Source organism: Diaporthe batatas (genome assembly GCF_019321695.1).
Source record: "Diaporthe batatas strain CRI 302-4 chromosome Unknown Contig00001, whole genome shotgun sequence".
Lineage (NCBI taxonomy): Eukaryota > Fungi > Ascomycota > Sordariomycetes > Diaporthales > Diaporthaceae > Diaporthe > Diaporthe batatas.
In genome coordinates this window covers 367,683-388,841 of record NW_025408548.1, presented here as the reverse complement: position 1 = coordinate 388,841, position 21,159 = coordinate 367,683, and the positions used below count along the sequence as shown (strand labels likewise).

At 42.7% G+C, this 21,159-nt stretch overlaps 6 protein-coding genes across 6 annotated transcripts; 1 reads left to right on the top strand and 5 right to left on the bottom strand.

Moving 5' to 3' along the window:
* Positions 1-3,481: 3,481 nt before the first annotated feature.
* KVR01_000429 (uncharacterized protein) lies at positions 3,482-4,028 on the top strand (the record flags this gene model as incomplete). Its single annotated transcript, XM_044783661.1, has 2 exons — positions 3,482-3,724; positions 3,846-4,028. The coding sequence occupies 2 exons, from the start codon at positions 3,482-3,484 to the stop codon at positions 4,026-4,028; spliced, it is 426 nt and encodes a 141-aa protein (XP_044650378.1).
* A 394-nt stretch (positions 4,029-4,422) lies between these two features.
* KVR01_000177 (uncharacterized protein) lies at positions 4,423-5,621 on the bottom strand (the record flags this gene model as incomplete). The annotated part of the gene is made up of 3 exons (XM_044792025.1): positions 4,892-5,621; positions 4,570-4,836; positions 4,423-4,540 (listed from the first exon to the last, which is right to left on the bottom strand). The coding sequence occupies exons 1-3, from the start codon at positions 5,224-5,226 to the stop codon at positions 4,423-4,425; spliced, it is 720 nt and encodes a 239-aa protein (XP_044650126.1). The 5' UTR covers positions 5,227-5,621.
* A 1,060-nt stretch (positions 5,622-6,681) lies between these two features.
* Positions 6,682-8,608, bottom strand: KVR01_000138 (uncharacterized protein). Its single transcript, XM_044793877.1, has 2 exons — positions 8,200-8,608; positions 6,682-8,131 (listed from the first exon to the last, which is right to left on the bottom strand). The coding sequence occupies exons 1-2, from the start codon at positions 8,432-8,434 to the stop codon at positions 6,747-6,749; spliced, it is 1,620 nt and encodes a 539-aa protein (XP_044650087.1). The 5' UTR covers positions 8,435-8,608; the 3' UTR covers positions 6,682-6,746.
* Positions 8,609-9,347: 739 nt separating this feature from the next.
* Positions 9,348-11,069, bottom strand: KVR01_000125 (uncharacterized protein; the record flags this gene model as incomplete). Its single annotated transcript, XM_044785855.1, has 5 exons — positions 9,348-9,702; positions 9,764-10,379; positions 10,439-10,563; positions 10,658-10,844; positions 10,904-11,069. 5 exons carry the CDS (start codon positions 11,067-11,069, stop codon positions 9,348-9,350), a joined length of 1,449 nt encoding a protein of 482 aa, XP_044650074.1.
* A 935-nt stretch (positions 11,070-12,004) lies between these two features.
* On the bottom strand, positions 12,005-13,176 carry KVR01_000607 (uncharacterized protein). Its single transcript, XM_044783142.1, has one exon. The coding sequence runs from the start codon at positions 13,063-13,065 to the stop codon at positions 12,238-12,240; it is 828 nt and encodes a 275-aa protein (XP_044650556.1). The 5' UTR covers positions 13,066-13,176; the 3' UTR covers positions 12,005-12,237.
* A 947-nt stretch (positions 13,177-14,123) lies between these two features.
* Positions 14,124-16,498, bottom strand: KVR01_000978 (uncharacterized protein; the record flags this gene model as incomplete). Its single annotated transcript, XM_044787721.1, has 4 exons — positions 14,124-15,115; positions 15,179-15,393; positions 15,487-16,300; positions 16,427-16,498. The coding sequence occupies 4 exons, from the start codon at positions 16,496-16,498 to the stop codon at positions 15,089-15,091; spliced, it is 1,128 nt and encodes a 375-aa protein (XP_044650927.1). The 3' UTR covers positions 14,124-15,088.
* Positions 16,499-21,159: the final 4,661 nt, after the last annotated feature.

Below are 21,159 nucleotides of genomic sequence, written 5' to 3'. Positions count from 1 at the left end.
AATTACCTTTTATTTAAGATTTAATAGGTTAATGTTTTTAAGGTTATTAATTATTTTACTTATATTTATTTTATTTATAAATGATTTGTATAATATATAAGTAGTAGTAATTTTTAAAATTTTCTTTTAATGAATTTTCTTCCTCTTTTTATTCTTTAATTTATTAAAAGGATTAGTATTTTACCTTTTAGTTTAATAGCTATAAAGAGTAATTTATTAATCTTTTAATTTTAATTTAACCTATTAAAATTTAATTTATATATATAAGTATTTTTTCCATTATTTTCTAAGCTTTTAGTATCTTATTAGGGTTAAAAAAATAATTTTTTTAATATACCCTTTAAGTTATAGTAAGAGTACCTTATAATTTCCTTTTATTATTATTATTATTCTTTATAAATAATATTTTTATAAAAGAGTTTTTCTTTTCTTTTAATTTATTTATTAAATTAGTGAATAAAATATTAATTATATAGCTTTTAAAATTTTTCTTTAAGCTTTATATAATATTTTATATAAATTTCTTGTAATTATTATTAAGTAAATTTAATATTTAAGTAATAATTATTTATTTAGGAAGGTTAATATTATTTGTTTTTAAATTTTAGTTAATTGTTTAACCTTATTTAAATATTTTTTATAATATTAAATTCCTTTAAAAGGTATTTTATAATTCTTTTAGAATTAAATATTTAATAGTAAATTTATTAAGTTTATAAAAATCTTTAAGGGTATTCTAAGACTTTATAGTAGTATTTTTATACTTTATATATATAAAAGGTTTTTTATATATTAAATAAATTAAGGTATTAGTTTTATAGTTTTTATTAACTAAAAGATTTTATAAATTGCTATTATTTCTAGTTAGGCCTTTTTTATAAGAAAAGCTATAGCTTTTATATTCTAATATAGATAATTTTTATATTAAATAACTAGGAAATACTATATTTATTATATAAAGCTATAGGAATTTTATAAAGAATTTTTATATTTAAAAACTTTTTTATTAAGGAAAAAACTTATATTATAGAAATAAGTTAAAAACCTTATAGAGATATTTTTAAAAGTGTTTTTATTATATTTAATATATTTCTTAATTCTTTTATATTTTTTTAAGAAGTATATTTTCTTTATTTTATTTTTAAAATTAAAAGTATTTCTTATAATTTCTAATAATTAGAATTAAAAAAGAATATTAATAGGTTAAATTTTAAAATAAGGTTAAAAATATTAAAATTAGTGGTAATGTATTTTTAATATATATATTTCTTATAAAAGAGTTAAAAATTCCTTTAAATATTTTTAATATATAAAATATTAAATAAAGGTTATATTAGTAGAATTTTTATATTTAAATATAATTAATTTAATTAATTTAATAAATATTAAGGAGTTAAAATATTAAAGTATTATTAAAGGGTATTTAAAGAAGTTTAAAGTGTTATTAATTAGTTAGAATAATAATATGAATATTATTGAAAAATTAAGAAAAATTTAAGGTTTTAAGTAGTATTTTTTATAAAAAATTTGATTGAGGATTTATAGAGTAAAAATTTAAAAAGGTAGGGTTAAGAGGAGGATTTTTAGTAGATATTTAAGGAATTTTTAATAAAGAAATTGATTTGTAGGTTTTTTAAGGGAAATTAAAAAAGTTGTATAATAACTTATTAAAATTAAAAATTTAGGTAATTGAAAATAATATAGTTAAAATTTATTTGTTGAGATGAATTAAATAGTATATTTTATAATAAGGTAGGTCTTATAATAATAAAGTAATTAAGAAATATTTAGGGTTAATAGTGTTAAGATTAGGTATAGATGGCTTAAGGTGTTTATTGACTTTAATCTAAAAGGGGTAAGATTTAGTTAACCTAATTAGGAAGATAGTTAAAGGACTTAATTTAATTGGATATAGGCTTGGTAGGTTTGGTGTAATAGGTTAACTTTTAAAATAGATAAGTTAAGTTTATTATGATCTAATTAGTTAAGTATTAGGGGATATAATCTATAAGAATAAAGGGATAGATTTTATATAATTATAGACCTATTTAGAAGGGAGAGGATTGCCCTTTTTATAGATAAAGGTAGGTACTCTAAACACCTATTAGAATGCTATAGAAATCAAGAGAAATAACCATTCTTCGTATAAATTAGTGCCTTGTATTTAGAGGACTAAAATAGTAGTTATATTAGGCTATAGACGGACATAGAGCCGTTAATAAATAGGGTATTTTAACACAATAATTACTCGTGCCATGGCTCCTGATACTGGCATTCATCACATACTAATAAGTCAAGAGCTTTGATTCCATGTGCACGTATTCTTTTATTGCATTAGGACATATGAACATTCGATTGGTTCTGAATATTCAGTATTTCAGCCGGCTTCAATTTGGTTATTCGACCCTGCGTCTGAACCATGCCCGCCCCTAATTCATGCACAGCATCCTCCCGTTTGCGTTTGGACGATTCCAGGCACCGTTTACACCCGGAGACAGAGACCTTCAGTCCGTTATTAGCGGATGAAAAACGGAGAAGAACAAGATTTTGAAATGAAATCGCCGGGCTTGTGTCATAAGCAATAGAGCGCCGGTCGGCCTTGAAAGTCTATCCGACAGGGAATCCCTTCCCCTTCACTTCCCACATTTCTGGAAAGCGTATAGCCAGCAATGCGAACTGGACACGCATGACTCACGAGTCACCGGACTCAGAAAAGTCATTAAACTTTGACATTTCAATTGCTTAGCAGGCGTCAACTAGCTGCTACTGCTGAAGTATACGAGCAAGTGAGAGCGACCCGAAGATCCGGAAGCTATTTGGAGCTGTCCAAACTGAAAAGCCAGCTCCGTTGAATCCATGAATAACAACAATTCTTTCGTGCGGAGTGAAGATGCGTTGTATACCTTTTCTTTTCCCCTCTGCGGGAACTTCGGGAAGTAAAAGGAAGGAGTGTGATCGTGGTTGGGGAGAACTATGAGCATCGTGGTCGCTCTACTTGCATTGTTTGTCGATTCCATGAGTTAATGCGTCATTGATAGGAACGAAGACTGGTTGGAATGGATTGCGGGCGATTCAACGACTCGGGTGTACCTGACCATTAGGGCCGTTGACACCAAGAATCCGGGGATTGATCACTTAGGGGCACGAGTGCGCGTCATTTGCGAAACAATACGGAAGCATGTTCCTGGTGGAGAGAAGGAAGGTTAAAATTACCAACGGCCCCGATCTTGGCGCTGGCTATTGAAGCATGCTCCATGCCCAGGTGCGGAAAATATATTTCATGGCGGAGATGTCGGATGAACTTCAATGTTCGCGCTTTTGCTCCCGGGGTACTTAAATTTACCTGCGTCTGCCCTTCACCCAGAAGGAAGGTTGTCTAGTCCGCAACCCCACGTCTCTTCACTCTTCTTAGCTTGCCTGATTTTACTACGATCTTGACAGTTCGGATCAATCAACCCATTTTAAGTACAGAAACGTCACAATGGTCTCCGTCAAATCCGTCGCGAGCATTGCTCTCTCTCTCGGGATGGCCTCAGCCCAGTCACCAGCCACCATCAGCTTCAACCCCGTGTACGACTCTGCATTTGCTGTCGCCAATACAGCATGTGGAGGTGCAGAAGGACCAAACCCCTTCTCGACATTGACCGCCTCTAAGGGTTGGACCACCCTCGACCAGATCCAGGCCAACCTGGTCGCATCACCGCTTGCGGTTAACCGGACTGAGGTGAGTTCTTGAAGAGTTACTATTTGAAACGCCTGGATGCTGTGTTCCACGCGAGGAGTCACGGGATGTATCCTTGCATACGCCCAATTTTGCTGCAGATGCTAATACGATGGTGTCTCAGTGTGGTCAGTGCTACAGAATCACTGTCAATGGTACTAGCATCAATGCGTTGGTCGCCGATGCCGCTCAGTCTGTATGGGTCTTGGGCCAAAGCCCAGAGTGGGCTACTATCAGTGCAGGAAGCCTTGCTGGGCAGCTTGCGGGTACCGTGGAGCAGATCGCACAGAGCAACTGTGTTGCATAAAGATACTTGAGAATTGGTATGGACGACTGCACATGGTTTCTGAGACTGGAATAGATAGATGCATAATGACTTCACACGAAGGGCATGTCTGTGTATTATTGGAAGTGAGCCTGCGCCGCTGGGACCTTCGATGTTCCAAGTTACGTAGTGGCCAGGGTTGTCCCGTGAGTCACGGTAAGAAATCAGAATGGTCAGTTTATGAGTACTTAGTTAATGCATGACCGGTTGCTCGATTGATCTAGTACTCCCGAAGTTGACGTCTTCGCCTTGCTTACTGCCTCGCAATGACCAACCGTAAAGGCCAGAAAGGACAGAACAAGCGCATTTCCCAGTATGATTACGAGCCTCGTTTTTCGCGATTCCCCCCGAGAACAGCAACACAGACTCACGGAAATCACGTCTGAACACCCTGATCCATGGTGTTGATCGCAAGCATGTACGTCCGCAGATGAGATGTCCAGTCTGCCCCGTAGGAGCTCAAAACAGCCTTCGTGTCATTCGAGGACGGCGACCTGTTGCCAGCACCAATCATACGGCGGACCCCATCATGTACTGCATCTCTCTGACCTCGCCGATCAACTGCTTCTCAGATTCTGTGGCGGGCCGTGGCGAGCGTTCGAGGCGATTGGCGCCGATCAGGCCCTGGTTCATGGCGTAGCTCGGAGAGCCGCGGGGAGCGTCGAGCAGGATTTCGATGCGAGCGTCCTCGTACGTCTTGCCCAGGCTCCTGCGCCATTCGGGGCCGAAAATCAACTGCATGTTCTCTGGTGTGTCCTTGCCGGTGTATATCAGACTTCGGAGTGGTTTGCTAGGCTGAATTAGCTTGTTGATTCTGCGTGGGAAGTCGCACTGGAGAACATTACGCCATGCCCTCCATCTGGGTCGGAGATGTTGGGAAATGATGATTAACGGTTCTCATGAGTTCCCGCGCCTCAGGTGACGAGCGTGCAGTTGTATTGAGGTATCTGTGTGCGTCTTCTTTCTTGGGACGATTCGCGCGACAGGTGGGCCTGTGTGTTTTCCAGTGAGTCCGTTGGCAGTCCTGCGAGTGATACCACGCCTTGCCACACCCCGAGCATCTCCTCAGTGGCTCTGGGAAGCTATCGCCGGCAGCCGCGCATCCATGGCATCTTGTGGCGTCGCCAGGCGTGACATCAGGCTGAGAGCGGGTCTCTTGAGCAAGGGCTGTGCCATCCATATTGAATGCTGATGTGTACCAATGATTCTGGGCACAGTTTGAGGTGATAGAATAGATGAAAAGAGCTCATCCGTTTCGACATCGCCGTAATAATCTGAAGGCGGGGATGGAGTTTCAGAATAACATTTGTTGAAAAGCTTCAGAGTCGTAGGTGCCCAGGTGTCCAGTTGGGGCTCCGGCAGACTGCACCACGTGCTGCTTGGCGATTTTGAACGCTGAGTCTTGAGCGTCGACCACTGTATGAAGGCGCCGTATATGTTTTACATGTATGGGGTTGAGAGACAAAACCACTTCACGGTAGCCGTAAAATCCTTATCTCTTTGTGTGCTGTATCAGGTCAGGCATAGCTTCGTTAGGAGTCTCGAAAAATCCCCAGGCCCATTGAGCCTTGGTCGTCTGCCTGGGCGGTCTGAAGAATACTTAGCTTTTGACGACTGAGAGAATTGAAACATGGAATATATACCCAAACTCCATGAGGACCGCCACAAGCGAGCAGGCGCAATTGGCCCTGTTCAAATGAGCATCCTTCATGGCGCAATTGGCTAGCGCGTCTGACTGTTAATCAGGAGGTTGGTGGTTCGAGCCCACCTGAAGGAGTTCTTTTTGTTTTTTGTCCCTCTTGTTGATACTGCATCGACTTTTCCCTTACGAGATTGATAGCAGATATCATTCCTTTCTCTAAAAATTGGGCTCCTTGTTGTCCTCCCATTTCAGGTGGTGTATTTCATGTGCTGTTGATTTCAAAAGCTAGGTCAAGAGAAGACGTGCTTAATGAGGCACATAGGCACTGCCTATCTATAATACAAGCTCCAAAATGTAGGATCACTCGTCTTAATTGGAAACACCCAATATTATGATCCGAGCAACCTGTGTGGGCCTGAACAAAAAATCTTAAAAATGGATTATCTCAGTTCATGGCCCAAGGTGGGTCTGGACAGGATGAAAGTCGTTAGCTTAACGTCCGCGTCCTTCCTCTGGATATCAAACCGGATAGTGCATATGCGTATTCCTCACCAGGCTGGATATTTTATAGCTCTAATTAGTAAGCTAGCAAGACGAGAAGACTTTGTACTCAGGAGTCTAACATCCCTCCCCACCCACGGCGGCAACTATTCACTACAATACACTACTCTGCGCTGGCTACCCCCTGGTAACATTATCGATAACTTCCGCGGGCTTATAGCGTAGGGTGGATTCGCGGCCTCGCAGCCTCGCCGCTTATATCCCCTGGCTGCGAAGCACGAAGCAGGGACCGGAGGGAAGCTCGTGTCGACTAATGCTGCAGGCCGCATAGCCGGCCTCGAGGCGGCGATCTTCGCGGGTAACTGCCATCACCCTTTCCCCTGCAAATCACGTTACTTATCTCATAATAACTTGAGAATATTTCCAGCAGTTAGGAACGGCCGACTTTCGAGTTACGTTTCCTACATGCCGCAAGAGAGTCTAGAGTGGGGACTGAATTGAACAAGTATGTTTTTTATGAAAATTATTGTATAGGTTTGGCTCCTGGTACAGTTTGTTCAGGCTTTTTCTTCATCTGGTCGCCTTTTCCGATCCTTTTTGGATTTAATGAGGAAAGCAATGCAAACAATTATCCCCAAAACGGCAAGGGAAATGCCAAAATAGAGTGCTGCCCTGTAGCCCTTCAGCCTATCCGCCTTAGTCGTCCCGCCGTTGTTCATCCTCAATTCGATTGTTCCTGCAATTCCAAGGCTCAAAGAAATGCTGTAGTTGACGACCGTGTTAACCAGGCTGGCGGCAATACCCTGGTGTTTGCGCGAAACAGCATTGGACAAGATGAGAGTCGCGGCGGGGAAGCTCATGTCCATCCCCCAAGGCGCAATGATGAGCGAGACGAAGGTTTGAGCCCAGTATGTCTGCTCGATTGGGGCCGTTGCGATGAGAATTGTGCCGACTGCAAATGCAACAAGGGCTGCAGTCATGATAATCGGTGGGCCGATACGGTGCAGCAGAGTCCCCACGACCGCAGCAGCTATGGCTCCAGAGACTACCACGGGCGAGAAGTTGGCTGTGGCCTCCAACGGCGAAGCGTCTCGCATTTGCAACAGAAATTCCCAAGCATACCAAACCCAGACTCCGAAACATCCCCACCCGCACGCTATCGCTCCTAGGACGAACGAGACGTCGGAGCTGAGGGCGTGGAATGGAACAAGAGGCTCGGGTGAGTATTTCATTTCGATCCAGAAGAAAGCCCCGATGAATATGAGGCCGAGGACCAGCGCAACACCGATATATGGCTCGTCCCAGCCGACAAGTGGTGCCTGGTTCCATGCAAAGTTGAACAGCACGAGACCTGCAATGCCGGTGGTCGCTCCTGGGAGATCGAGATGCAGTAGCTTGCCCCGCCATGAGCTGGGCCGGTTTTCCTTGTGTGATGATGGTACCGGTGGAATCACAAAGTAGGCCACCACGGTGGTTGCGGCCAGTACCAACGAGAAGCACCAGAACGTCCATGGCCACCATGCCAGAGCGAAGACACCAGAGAATGCGGCCGCAATGACGGAGCCTGCCGGTGCAGTCGCTGCGAAGGCTGCAAAAGCCAGTGACTTCTTTAGACCGGGCTCGTAAGCCGCTCCCAAGAGCGCCAGACCATTTGGAAGGACCAGGGCAGGACCGATTCCTTGAAGGACTCTGCCAAAGACGAAGAGTACATGGCCCGAGTATACGGACAGCCCACAGACCAGACTCCATACAGAGAACCAGGCCATTCCAACCATGTAGAGTGTCTTATAGCCGAACATATCACCCAGGCGGCCGGAGAAGAGGATGAAAGTGCCAACCGTCAGACTGTAACCCGCGAGAAACCATGGCAGCTGTGATTCGGGCAGACCAAAGTCCTCGGCGATGAGGTGGATAATGGACAGGACTTGACCGAGACCGGCCTCTGCGATATTGTGTTAGCGGGACAATCAAGACTTACGGAACCCGTAGGTATTCAAAGACAAAACTTACGCGTGTAAAGCTGTGCGAGACAGACTAGAGCAACGAAAAGAAGCTCGCGATACCATGGCAGCGTCTCCGCGATGGACTGTGCCGTCTTCGTCTTTGCGAGCGCTTGGTGTTCCGGCTCGTCCCTGTCGTCGCTATCGGATTGTGGGGTGCTTCCGCCCTCGTCCTTCAGGGCTTCCGCCTTATCCATATCTTGGCGGATGTCGAAGTCTCGCCGTGTCCCCGAGTCCGTCGACATGTCTGGCCGCGTCTGCTCCTTGGGCCTGTTTGTAGTGTCTCAATTTTGTGTGAGTTGCATATCCATGTGACTGCAAAGGGGTTCCGTCTTTAAGGGCTGACGAGGATGTTGAACGTTGGAACCGGGTCGAAAACCACCTGCTGTAAAATATGCGATAGGACCCACCTGCGGGCCAGATCTGAACCATAGTCATGAACGCATAGTGGCGCTGGCAAGGCTCTGATGTGCCGTTATTCCGCATTTCCGGCGCTAACCTAGCATGTTTACGATCTTGACGGCTGCCAATTTTTTACGCGTCGATGAGCGTGGCATTCGACTCGAAACTTGACGTCTTGATAAGCACATGCAACACCGCCCTTCATTAAATCCGAGGTTGGGTGGGGACCATCACTAAGCAACTTCATGGCACCTACGGAATCAAATTCCACATTCGAACGGAGCAAGCGCTGACCGCATTGTGCCGTCCGCTGCCGTTGGAGCACAAACCGAGTCACGAACCCCTGTATCGGGCGTGGTCGCCGCCGATCTGGCCGGTTCGAGCCCCGTAAAATTAACTGGAGCCAACTCGGCCTGGAATTCGGCATGCGAAACACCAATTGTTCTCTTTTTCTTTCCCGATATCAGTTGCCGTACACACCAAGTAAGCTTGACCGATGTTCAAACTGGTTATGCTTGTCCTACTGTCCTACCCACTACGGTTTGAGCCTCACGCTGAATCGCGTCAATGATCCACAGCTCGGAGATACGATAACAGAGATCATTACTAATGTGGCTCTAATATTTTGTACGACTGCCAGCTACGTCGCTCACGTTCCCGACACATTCGAATGCTGAAGCCTGTCATTCAAAAGGTTAGTGCGCAGTCTCCAAGTATGCGAAGGCTGTGCAACACCCGAGACCAGCGGTGCTACAGCTATGGCCGAGGCCCGTCTACCGCATCTGCTGCCGTAGCGACGACAACTGGGTCCGCATCTTTGCGAGACTCGATCGACGAGTTATCCGAATCAAGCGCCCTGTTATCGACCGGCCTCTCCGGCACAAGAAGAACAGCGAATGACGTTGCAGGTATGCACACGACGAACATGACGAAAGCGACGATCAGGTTCACCATGGGCGAGACCTTGACGGCCCCGATGCCGAACGCCAGGCATGAACCGATCGACTCGAAGGACCGGACTAGTCCGACTCCCAGTGTCAGGGTCTCGATGTCGTCGAAGAATGTGCCCATGATCCAGTACACGAACATGTAGTGTGATTCGTTCATGAACCTAGCGCCATATTAGCAGGGTGCTTCGCACAGTCTGCAGATCTCTTGAGGCTAGGACTGACCGGAACAGAACATTGACAGCAAAGCCGCGGCCAAAGCCAGGGGTGGCCCAGTCCAGAGTGGGTTTTGTGTCCTCATACAGCTTCTCGTTCGCAGTCTGCCACGCGAACAACCCAAGCATGATGGTCGAAAAGCTGAACCATGTGATCCTGGCAAGGGTAGGGCGGCTGAAGCACTTCAGGTCGTAGAACCAGCCCCAGAAGGCGTTGGCGGCCGTTGCCGCGATTCCGGAGGTCAAAGAGCCGAGGGTCCTGGCCCGGACGGAAAAGTACTTGGTGAGGTAGATGCCCTGATATGTGCTGTTCCAGTTGAACCCGACTAGGATCGGGATCAGAAGGTAGAATTGCTTCCGCTTGAGCAGGCCTACCCACTTGTGGAACTCCTTCATCACTGCCTTGTTCTTGGTTGGGTCGGGGACTTTCCTGCCGTCGCGGTGGATGACCTTCTCAGGTGGTGACACGAGGAGTGCAAGAGGAAGTCCAAGGCACTGTAGGGCGATCAAAACGAGATATGTCGAAGACCCGACCTTGCCTCTTTGGCCATTTTTGACATTAAGTGACAGTTGAATGGATGAACCAATGAGCTGTCCAAGCTCACGGAGACCGAGCCAAATACCAGCTGGAGGTAATTCCGTTAGAAATGAGCTGTAAGAATTGAAGAGTCGAGAGACGACTCACTGAACTTTCCTCGGTCGTGTATGTCGGCGTATCCGAGAGCAATTGCACCCTCTGCAGCCCACAGCGCCGACGCCGCCACACCGCAGGTGGCACCGCCAAACAATACAAACCACTCTGTGCCATACCTTTATATCACTAAATCAGTAAGGAGAACAGGCAGGCTCGGAGGGTTTTGCTTGACAGGTCTCAGCATCTGGCCAACAATGCTCTGCGTCTTACCTATTGTTGACGTATAATGATGCCGAGTAAGGCGCATAACCCAGCGTTCCAATAATCAGAACTTTGTTCAGACCAATCTTGTTTGCAAGAATTGCAAAAATGGAACACCCAAAGACCATTATGCCGAATGTGAGAGCATTGGACCCGTTGACGAGATATGGCTCTTGCTGTCCACCAGCCCCCGTATCTGATGAAGCCGTTAGTCTTGTCCAATAGTTGTGTATCAGGAATACCATTCAAGCATACTGTTGAGCGCATTCCAGATACCCGGTTGCGTGAAAGAGATCAAGCCCACTAGGATGACGTTGAACAGTGGGCTTCTGAACCATCGCGTGAACTGGGACACGGGCTTTGGCGCCTCGACATCTTGGCTTGAACCCTCCTCGGGCTGCTTCACGATGTCTGTCGACATAGCAGCGGCTTTCGTCGCTGCTGGCGTAGTGGTACTCTCTGGCAATGAAAGGGAAGTGAGACAAGCATTAAATCAAGACATTTCAACATATATTTTATATGAACTATATTGCCAAGCCAGTGCGGTAAATAAATGCCCTTCCTTTTCCTATCATCACATTGAGTCGACCTTTTTCTCAGCTTGGATCCGCTGCTACACGCTTGTCTGAGGCGGGATTGGTCTCCGGTCAGGGCCTGTGGGCTTGGCTTCGACAAATAAAAGTTAGAGGCGCTCGGCTCGATGTAATACCATCCTGGCCGTTGTTAGATTTTCCAATGTGTAGGGACTGCATGTGCCCACATTTGTTTGTTGAAAACGTGGATCGGATAGGGCCGTGGTTGCGTCGTGATGCAAGGGTGCGATGGTGAGATCTGTCGTGACGGCGCCACACCCTCCCGACGGTTGTCATCTGCCGGATTCACGCCGGCCCTTGGTGGTGTAGAATGTGCCACTGGCAGAATCCACGGTCACAGTCACGGATAAGCCTGAAAATGAACATCGAGCAGGGGTGGGGGTATTAAAAAAACTTTTACATCAATAAGAAGTAAGAAAAATGATATAAATTTCTGCGACTCCTGAACGTTTCGACCCAAATCGTTGACATGGGATCCATCGCCAGGGCTTTCCGGCCGACTCCATATCGACCCCTCCGTCAAGCTGCCTGATCCTCATCCGAAGGGCACACCGAGTTCCCATCTCTCTCGCACCGCTCAAGCCCGATGCAGACATAATTGAACTCGTTGCAGGCAACGGTGGAAGAGCTGTCCTCCGGCGGCAATATCAATCAACTACTAGATACGGATGGTGCGATATACTTCCCAGACTTGGGTCCCAAGAACGCCCGTGGCCAAACAGTTTACGGATTCGTGCAGTGCACTATGCCAGAGAGTCACGGACGGGGCAAGTGTGTAGAATACTAACTGATACCTGTCGCGATGCTAAAAACGAGAGGCAATCAAAGACTACCATCAAATAATGGTTACGACAACAGGCAGAGCAGAGGACAATTCCTTTTCCCCACAATGAGCGAGCACTCGCCATATTGCGACGAGTACTGGACACGCTCCCAAGACAGCCGTTCTCGTAATGCAAACTTGATGGTACCTCACTTCGAATTCCGTACCCTCGCTCAGACTTCATACGGCGTAGGAACGTTGGTCCAGTCACCACCGTGCTCCTTCATCAGCCCCACATAGCGCGCCCACCACTTCTCAAACGCCGCCCTGTTGTACAGACGCCTCGGTGGTCCATTTCCATCACCGAACAGATCCAGGATGTGGTCGCAGTACTGCCAAACGGCCTCGAGATGCTGCGGCAGGAACGGCTTCTTGTCCAGCCGTGCCACGAGCACGGTCCCGACCTCAGACTGCCAGCCCGGCGGGGCAAAGCCAGACTCTAGCTCGATGTTCATGTAGGTGATGATCTGGTTGTCCAAGCTAGAGGGGCGCGTCTTGAACTTGGAACTGGGCAGACGGCGGAAGGCGAGGGGGATCTCCAGGGCTGCGGGCAGCGGTGCCTCGCGGCTGGCCACCTGCTGAAAGATGGGGTGGTTGCTGGGGATGGTGGTCGCCGACCACTTGGCTCCGGGGGCTCGGTCGCCGTCGCAGTGGACAATGACGGCCTTGATGTGCTCACCCGAGGGCTGCGCGATGTTTGAGGACGCGGATGCTGAGGCCTGAGCTGGCTTCGCCGCCGTTTGATGCGCAGCTGCGGGCTTAGGGGCCGCCTTATCGTCCTCTGGGTCAGAATCAAGGTTGATATAGTTCCATTTCGTGCCGGCATACTCGAAAGTTGGAAGCTGTGTCTCGTTTGACGATGCAGATGTCGGGGCTTGGGTCGGCTGTGCCGGCATTCGACGAGCAGCTGCCGGCTTCGGAGCCTTCGCTGGCTGGGCGGTCACCGGCTCCTCATCAGAGTCGGTGTCGATGTTGTCCCACTTCGAGTAGTCGATGACCATGTTGACAGATTCTGAGACCAGTTGTGTCGTGTCGAATTCGATCGATCCAAGACCGCTGTCGAAGATGTCAATGAGACGCCAATGTTGAATCTGCCCCACTGCTGTTAAGATTTTGCTGAAATCTGAATGTGCGGTGTACCGCGTACACCACTGCTGCAAGTAGCCGTTGCTCGTGACTTTCCGTGCAAACAGGACGAAGACTACCGATAGCGGATAGGACTCGGAGATCTTACTGAAGCAGTCACTGGTGAGCATGCACTACACTGCTGAGGTGCAGAAGGACAACGTCACCCCAGATGACCTGTCAAAGTTTTGTGAACAAAATTAACAGAGGCCAACGTTGCTTGAACTCAGAGCGTGATTGCATGCAAACGACTTAACAAACGGTGTGTCTGCCCAATCAAAGAGCTTAACCCACTCCCACAAACGCAGCAAAAGTGTTGCATACACACGGTATCATCTGACTCATTTGTGTCCAGCAGCTTTCCGAGGCCAGGTGTCATAGGGTATCAGATAAATGCAATGTCACTTGCGAGCTCTCTGAGAGTGGAATTCGCAGAGTTACTCATGTGTCAAATCAGAGCTGGGTCAGATATTACATGTTCTGACGACCGAAGAGCTCGGGCCCTTCCGCGTGCGCATGCCTGTCAAGTAAATCTCAACAGCCATGGACGGCTAAGATCCACCTAGTGGGCCCTATGACATTGACCATTGCCATGGGAAGGCGATTTTATATCAGGTACGCGTGATGAACGATCCGCAACAGCCGCACTCCAACCAGGCACTATGTCCAATTCAAAATTCAACCGAATAGCGTGTCTGAACGCCTAGTATCAGAAATGCAATCCCCCCCAAAATTACAAGCACAAGACGTGGTCAAGTTCTCCGGATAATGAAGTCACTTGGCACACGAAGTGAACCAGGATAAGAAGTTGACGGCGTTTGGGCCAACAGACTAGCCGCTTTTGTAGTGCAAAATCCCAATCACAATTTCGATGGTCTGGCTTACCGCCAGCCCTGCACCTGACTTCTGGTGGCAACATACGATCCACACCAGATATCGGCCCACAATCCTCCCCATCCGGAATGCAGGGACCCGGAGAATGGACCTCCACTGCGAACAACATATAACGTGGCCAGCACCTGCTTCCCTAGTATAGTGCAAAACACCTGGGCAGTAGAAGACATTATCAAAATAATAACTCAAGCTCGCACTTTTCTCTCTGCCTTGCCTGACTATTGTCGACTTTTAATCTGACGAACTCAACCTTAATTCTACCATCCGCGATTCCTTGGCATCCAAAATCACTTCAAAAGCACTTCAAAAGCAAGTCATTGTCTCAAGCTTGGATCTCGTTCTCAACACTGCAACGACCATCCAGAAGAACTCAGTGTCAAGATGGCCAACAAAAAGTCCACCGCAGAGATGACAGAGGAGGAGAGGACTGCACCCGGTGTTGCGTGGGAAGCGACCGTGACGAAAGGGATGAAGGAGACCGAGTCCGAAATGTTTCTGCAATGGCTGTCTATCATAATGATTGGCCTTGCTGTCGCCGGATACCTGTACCTATGAGCGAAGAGGTCGGCGGCATGCGCACTTCAGGACAGCAACTACGACGAAACCGACAACGATATCGGTCTAATTCGAGCGCCTTCTCGGAACCGAGGTACCTGATGTCACCGGGAATGTGCTTCGCTTGATGGTTGTGGATTGTTGAAGTCAAGGACTGAAACCGGCTTGCGGCAAACAGAGGCTGCCCAGGTGGGCAAAGCAGACCGTCCTGAAGGGACGCGTGCAGAGGGAGAAGTTGCACTGCATGGTCACATAGATCGTGCAATACGAGGTGTATAATTAGCCAGTTTCTCTGGTAAGACTAGACAGATCTTCGAAGCCGTTGCGGTTGCCCTGAACAGTAATGTATCTACGCAACACCAAGCTCGTCTACAAGAGCCGCCAGGGCTCGGTATTTTTCAAGATTAAAATGATCAAAATAAACTAATGTTGTGGCTGATAAGTCATTAATCATGTCAACTTCTTCAAACAATGTTCCTGCAGGTAGTCAGCTTGGATGAACCAGAAGACACCATTCATGTCTGTGCTGGATGTACATACTGGCTTGTGACTCGTTTCATAGTCTATGTGGACGTAAGCTCTTTCTACTGAAGGGAGCTTCTCCAGCTTGATTTGCAACGCCTCCGCGACGTCGTGCGCAATCTCGACCCTTTCGTCTTTGTTCATAACCACATCGACTTCGGCAATCAGGCGCGGGCCGCAGTAGTAAGCCCGAACGGTGTCGATCTGCTGTATCTCTGGTGAATGGGTCATGGCTGCAGGGCATCGGTCAGCCAGAACATCACAAATCACCGACTTGTGGCCGAAACCAATAATCTGAAGATGCAAAACGAAGCCGAAGGACTCACCGATGTATGTGATCAGTCGGAGTATCTCGCGCTCCGCAGACACGCCGATGATAAGCTGGAATTCGTCATATGCCGTGTGCAGCCAGAGCCCAGCTATTGTCACAGACAGTATGGTCGCGCCCATCGGGTCGATCCACCAGCGCAGCTTGCTGCCCCCAACAGAGGTCAGGATGCCGAATCCGTTGAGGAAGAGGTCGTTTCTGTGGTCCCGCCAGAGGATCTCCACCTGCGAAAAGTGCTGCTTGATGGTCCAACAGTACAGAAATAGGCAGAACTTGGTACAGAAGGCCGCCGATACGGAGATGATGGAAGGCAGGAAGAAGGGCCGCGTCTCGGCGGTGGATCCCTTGATGAACGTCTGGAGGGCCTGGACCAAAATGACGACGGACACGGTGAACATGACGAACGAAAACACGATGTTGCCTGCTGTGGAGATACGCGCCCTGCCGACAGGATATTTTGTTGGGCTGGCTTTGGTCACTGTTCGGTGTGCCATGTACAGCAAAAGTCCTGAAAACGGATCAAAGCACGAGTCGACCATGGTCGTGATCAACGACAAGGATCCCGAAGAGATAGCGGCGTAGAGCTGCAGCCCAGAGAGGCAGACGTTGGCACAGAGACTGCCCTTGACGGCAATCTGGTAGCGGAGGCCGGAAGCCTCCTGCGTGTCCTCGAGCGATTGCTGGTGCTGCTCCACAGGCATGAGAAACGACCTGATCTCCTCATTTTGCACCTCGTAGAATTCCTTGACTGGCTTTTCTGGGTGGAGCGATATCTTGCGTTTCTTCTCCACCTGAATAGATGATATCTCCGACTCTGCTTTAATCAGGGGTGACAGCCCCAGCGGATCTGAATGCGAGACTACCGGAGCTTCGACATCTCTTGCGGACCTATTGGACCGGTATTGGGAGGCCAGGGATCTGTGGCTGCGCCGACTGACCAGGGCCCTGGAGAGAGAGCTGAGGGGCAGCTCTGTCTTCTGTTCCGGCACTGACAGGTTGTTGTCCGCCATGGTTGGGGTTTGGATAGATAAAATTTGCCACTTGGACCGTAGGTGTCATGGGCCAAACATCCTCCCAAAAGTCTTCAGATGGCACCTCACCGACATTTATACGCCGCGAGCACTCCACTACAAAGAGCTCGTCAGGTTACCTCTGAGCGCGGTCGGAGCTTCAGCAATGGCAAGTATTGTCGACTATTAGTTAAAACATTGCCGTGCTAAGGGGGAAGATGAAGCGGTAGCCACCTGCAGCTTGAGGGAGCTTGTGTCCTTGGCTTCAACTTGGCGAAACCAAGGGGACCGTCGCCCTGGGGCTCCCGAGCGTCTGTTGACCCGCACCGCCAGGTTCGGTCTCGGCTTTAACACTTTAGTCAAGGCTAGGGCCGCCCACTGCATTCTTGGTTTTCTGGGCAGCCTCCTGGCAATAGCGAAAACGTCGCGCCCAGGGCTTGGGCTGCGTAGCTAAGTTCCCAATTTCTTGGTGATTGCAGCAGCTGCAGCAGCGCACGTTGCTTCGGCTTCGCTCTCGCGGATATGTGCAAGCGAAAACCCCACACCAACTTTATACCTATGCACGTAATAGTTGACACAGCTATCGTTCGGTGGTGGACTAGGCATGCATCTGTGCTTGTTAGTTCATGAAACAAATGCCGGCGAGGAAACAAATGTCGTGACATCGGACAGTGATGCGGGCCCGAGTACCGAATATTATCTTGGCACCCCGTCGTCGGCCATACGTCGGCAAGAGGCAGCCCAGAAGCCTTGCATTCATCGTTTTCTTCAGTCCTACTAACCATGAGCTTGGCAGGGCATAGAAGGTATCTTTGGGATCGCCCACCTGCCGCGAATCTCGTAGGAGTTGATCTTCGTCAAGGCTTCCTCGACCTGGGCTACGAACTCATCAAAGGTCACCATACGCTCGGAGGTAGATTGCTAGCAGGGGCGAATGCTTAGCCCATTTGATAACTCGCTCGATGAAATGAACGGCAAGGTCGACATTCCGCACCGGTCCATCTCTTTGTCTTGGAGGACTAAGTATACGACTGGTACAGCGTCACTGCCAGTGAACGTTATGGCTTAATAGAGGGACTCGAAGAATACACCTCGTCCATGCAGCTGGTCAAATTCTTGAAGACAGATGCAGCTAAGAAAAGACAGATGCAGCTAAGAAAATTGCTGTCGGGAAAGACACATTTGAATCGTAGCCCTGATCCACCGACTGTGCTACTGGCAGAGACCACATCAGGCCGCGGATAGCGTCATAACATAAAGGCATGAAAAGGTCTTTGGGATGAGATATATGACAAACGGGTGCGAAATGGAGCATCAATAGGATTTTTGAACCATTTACCGATAGTAGTCCTGGAAGGGCTGCTTTAAGACCAACTTCAATGATCGGTGTTCCCTACTCAAGGCTCATACTATTAAAAACGGGCCACCAAAGCACATAAATAGCTCTAAAGGAATACTCTACCTGACCTCCATAGGAGGACTAGTATGTAGATAGGTCTTAAGGAAAGAAAGTCTTAGAGAGAGGAATAGAAAATAAAAATTACCTAATAGAAAGAATTTTTAAGAATAAGAGAAAGAGAATAGAGTTAATTCCTTTAAAAAAAAGACTAAAGCACTAAAAAAAAGACCTCTTTTATAGACCCTTTACTAAAAATTCTATATAACCCCCTTTTCTCTATACCCTATTATACACCCCTCTTCAAACCTTTATAAGTTAGATATATAAAGGTTTATTAAAATCTAGTAGAGTGTTTAATTAGGAGTCCCTTTTATCCCTACTTTATTTCTACCTACCTATTAGTATAAGTTACTTAAATATCTATTTACTATTATTTATTATTAGCTTTATTAGTCTCTTCTATTTTTTATACCTTTTTTTTTAAGATATATATTTTAATTAGATTATTAGTATAGAAACTTACTTCTTAATAATATTATAATCTATTTAATAATAGTTAGTTTAGTTATATTTTTAATCTTTTAAATTTAACCCTTTTTAATCCTTTTATAAATAATCTTTATATTAGATTAATAGTTTTTATACTTTTAATTAGGAGAATATTAAGTAATCTTTATTATTATTAGAGAATATTAACTAATTTCTATTTAAACTTTAAAATACTAAGAGTTCCTTTATAAAAGGTTAGTATTTTAAGTGTAAATCTATTTAGGTGAATCTTTTATAATAAGTTTAAGTAGTTTTTAATTAATAGTATTATTATACTTTAAGCTTATAATATTTTATAGTTAGTTAATTATTATAAGTTAATTTAGAAAATTACTTCTTTAAGTTTCTTATAATTATTTAATTTAAGAGTTATTTCTTTCTCTTTTAGTTTTCTTTATATTATTAATTTTAAGTTTAATAATTTATTATTATAAAGGAAACTCTAATTTTTATAATTTTCTTTATTTTATTAAAGGTAATAATTAGATAATTTTTAAAAGTAAATTTATTTTTAATTTTATTTATTTTTAATTAAATTATAAATATTTATATAAGGATTATAATAGTTTTCTTTATTATTTTTAAAGGTTATTCTTAAATAAGGTTAAACTTAATTTAATTTCTATATATTTAATTTTTATTTTTAGTTTTCTTAAAAAAGTAGTATAATTTATAATATATTATCTATAGTTTATATTTAAAGATTAAAAGGTAACCTTTACTTATATAATTTAAAGCTTTTAAGTTAACCTTTTTTAATAAGGTTTAGTTTTAAATATTTTAGTATTTATATCTTTATTATAGTAAAGTTTTTTTATACCTATAAATTAAAGTAAGTATTTATAATATTTAATATATAGTAGTTATAATTATAAATAATAAGTACTTAATAATTAAAATAATAAAAGAAATTATAATAAATTAATATACCTTTATAAATTTAATTTTATTAAAAGTATTTAAAGGCTTTATATTATATTTAAAAGGTTAATTAATTAAATAAATAATATTTTAAAAGTTAATAAATTATTATTAAAAAGTATAATAATATAATTACTTTTTAACTTTTTATTTATAATTAAAAGACCCTTATAGTTATAAAGTAAAAAAGGAGGTAACTTTAATAGTATTTATAAAGATTATTAAATTTTATAGGCCTTTTAAATTTAAAGTATAAATTAATTTCTAGAAAGTTTCTTTTAATAATTACATTTATTAAATTAGACCTTATATTATTAACATTATAGTAGAGGGGTTACTTCCTTTTTTCTATATTTTATATTTTTAAGATTTAAAGCTTATTTATAAAAACTTAAGTTTTAAATAGGTCCTTTAATAAGTTAGTACTTTTACCTTACTTAAATATAGTTTAATTTTTAATATTTATTAAATTTAAGTATTATATTTTATAATAGTTATTAGTAAAATTATTATAAAAAAGTTATAATAAATACATAATAAGTGTTTATTAATTAAGATTATTTTTATTTTTAATAGAAAGTAAAAGGGTATTAGGGTTAATATATATTATAGTTTTTAAGTTATTATTTTTATTAATATATTAAAAGAGTATAAGAACTCTCTTTTTAACCCTCCTTTTAGACCTATTATTTCTTAATTTATTTATAATAGTAAAATATAAGTTTTTAAGAAAAATAAATTATATATAAAGAAATATAAATAATATAAGGGTTTTTATAAAATAAGGATTCTTATATTTTTAAAGGGTACTATATAAATAATTAAAATAATAGGTAGATTATACTAAAATATTAGGAAACTTTTATAATTTATTTAATTTTATTAAATTAATATTTAAACTTAATTAAAAAATTTAATTAAAAGGTAAATAAATTTATTAAGTTAGTATTATTATTTAAAGAAAAGTTAATATAGTTTAATAGGAAAAAGAAAGGGTAGTTTTATAAACTATTAATAGGGTTAACTTTAATATAAGTAAATTACTCTTTTAAGTTATAAGTACTTCCTTTTCTTTCTTCCTTTTTTATTAAATGGATTATTTTAATTTAATTAAGGTTAAGTTACTTACTCTTTAATTATTACTTATACCTTTAATATATTTAATATTTCTTTTATTGTTTTAATTCTTTTATTACCTTCTTCTTCTCTTTATTTATAATATTTATTATATCTTTTTTTCTATAAATCCCCTTTACCCTTTATATATATAAAACCTTATTAATTATTTTATTTATTATATTTAATAAAAGGTAGCTTCTTTAAGTTAAGTAGATTTATATAAAATAAACCTTTTATTTATTAAGTTTTTACTATTAAAAGTTTAATAATAAAAATTTAAATAAAACTTAAAGATATACCTATATATAATAATTTAATATTTTTATAAAGTATATTATCCACCTTTTAATTAAAGTTATTATATATTTTTATAACTTAAAGTATTTTTTATTAGTTTTATTTTTAAAAATATTTATTACTATTTCTTTATTAAGGGCGTTAAAATTTATAACTTAAAGAGTTATAATAATAATTAATATTATATTTAATTATTTTATAATTAGTTAAACTTAATAGCTTTAAAAGTTATTTTAATTATTTTATTAAATAAAAATTTTAATTTTCTATATTATAATATTAAGGTTTTATAGCTAATTTAATTAATAAAATATTTATTAAAAATTAGTAAATTACTATATAATAAATATATATTTTTAATTTATAGTAATAAAAT

Coding starts and splice junctions, on each gene's coding strand:
- KVR01_000138 (XM_044793877.1), bottom strand. CDS start 8,434: ATGTCGACGGACTCGGGGACACGGCGAGACTTCGACATCCGCCAAGAT. Junction 8,132..8,199: donor TCTCGCACAGCTTTACACGC/GTAAGTTTTGTC, acceptor ACAATATCGCAG/AGGCCGGTCTCGGTCAAGTC.
- KVR01_000607 (XM_044783142.1), bottom strand. CDS start 13,065: ATGGTCATCGACTACTCGAAGTGGGACAACATCGACACCGACTCTGAT.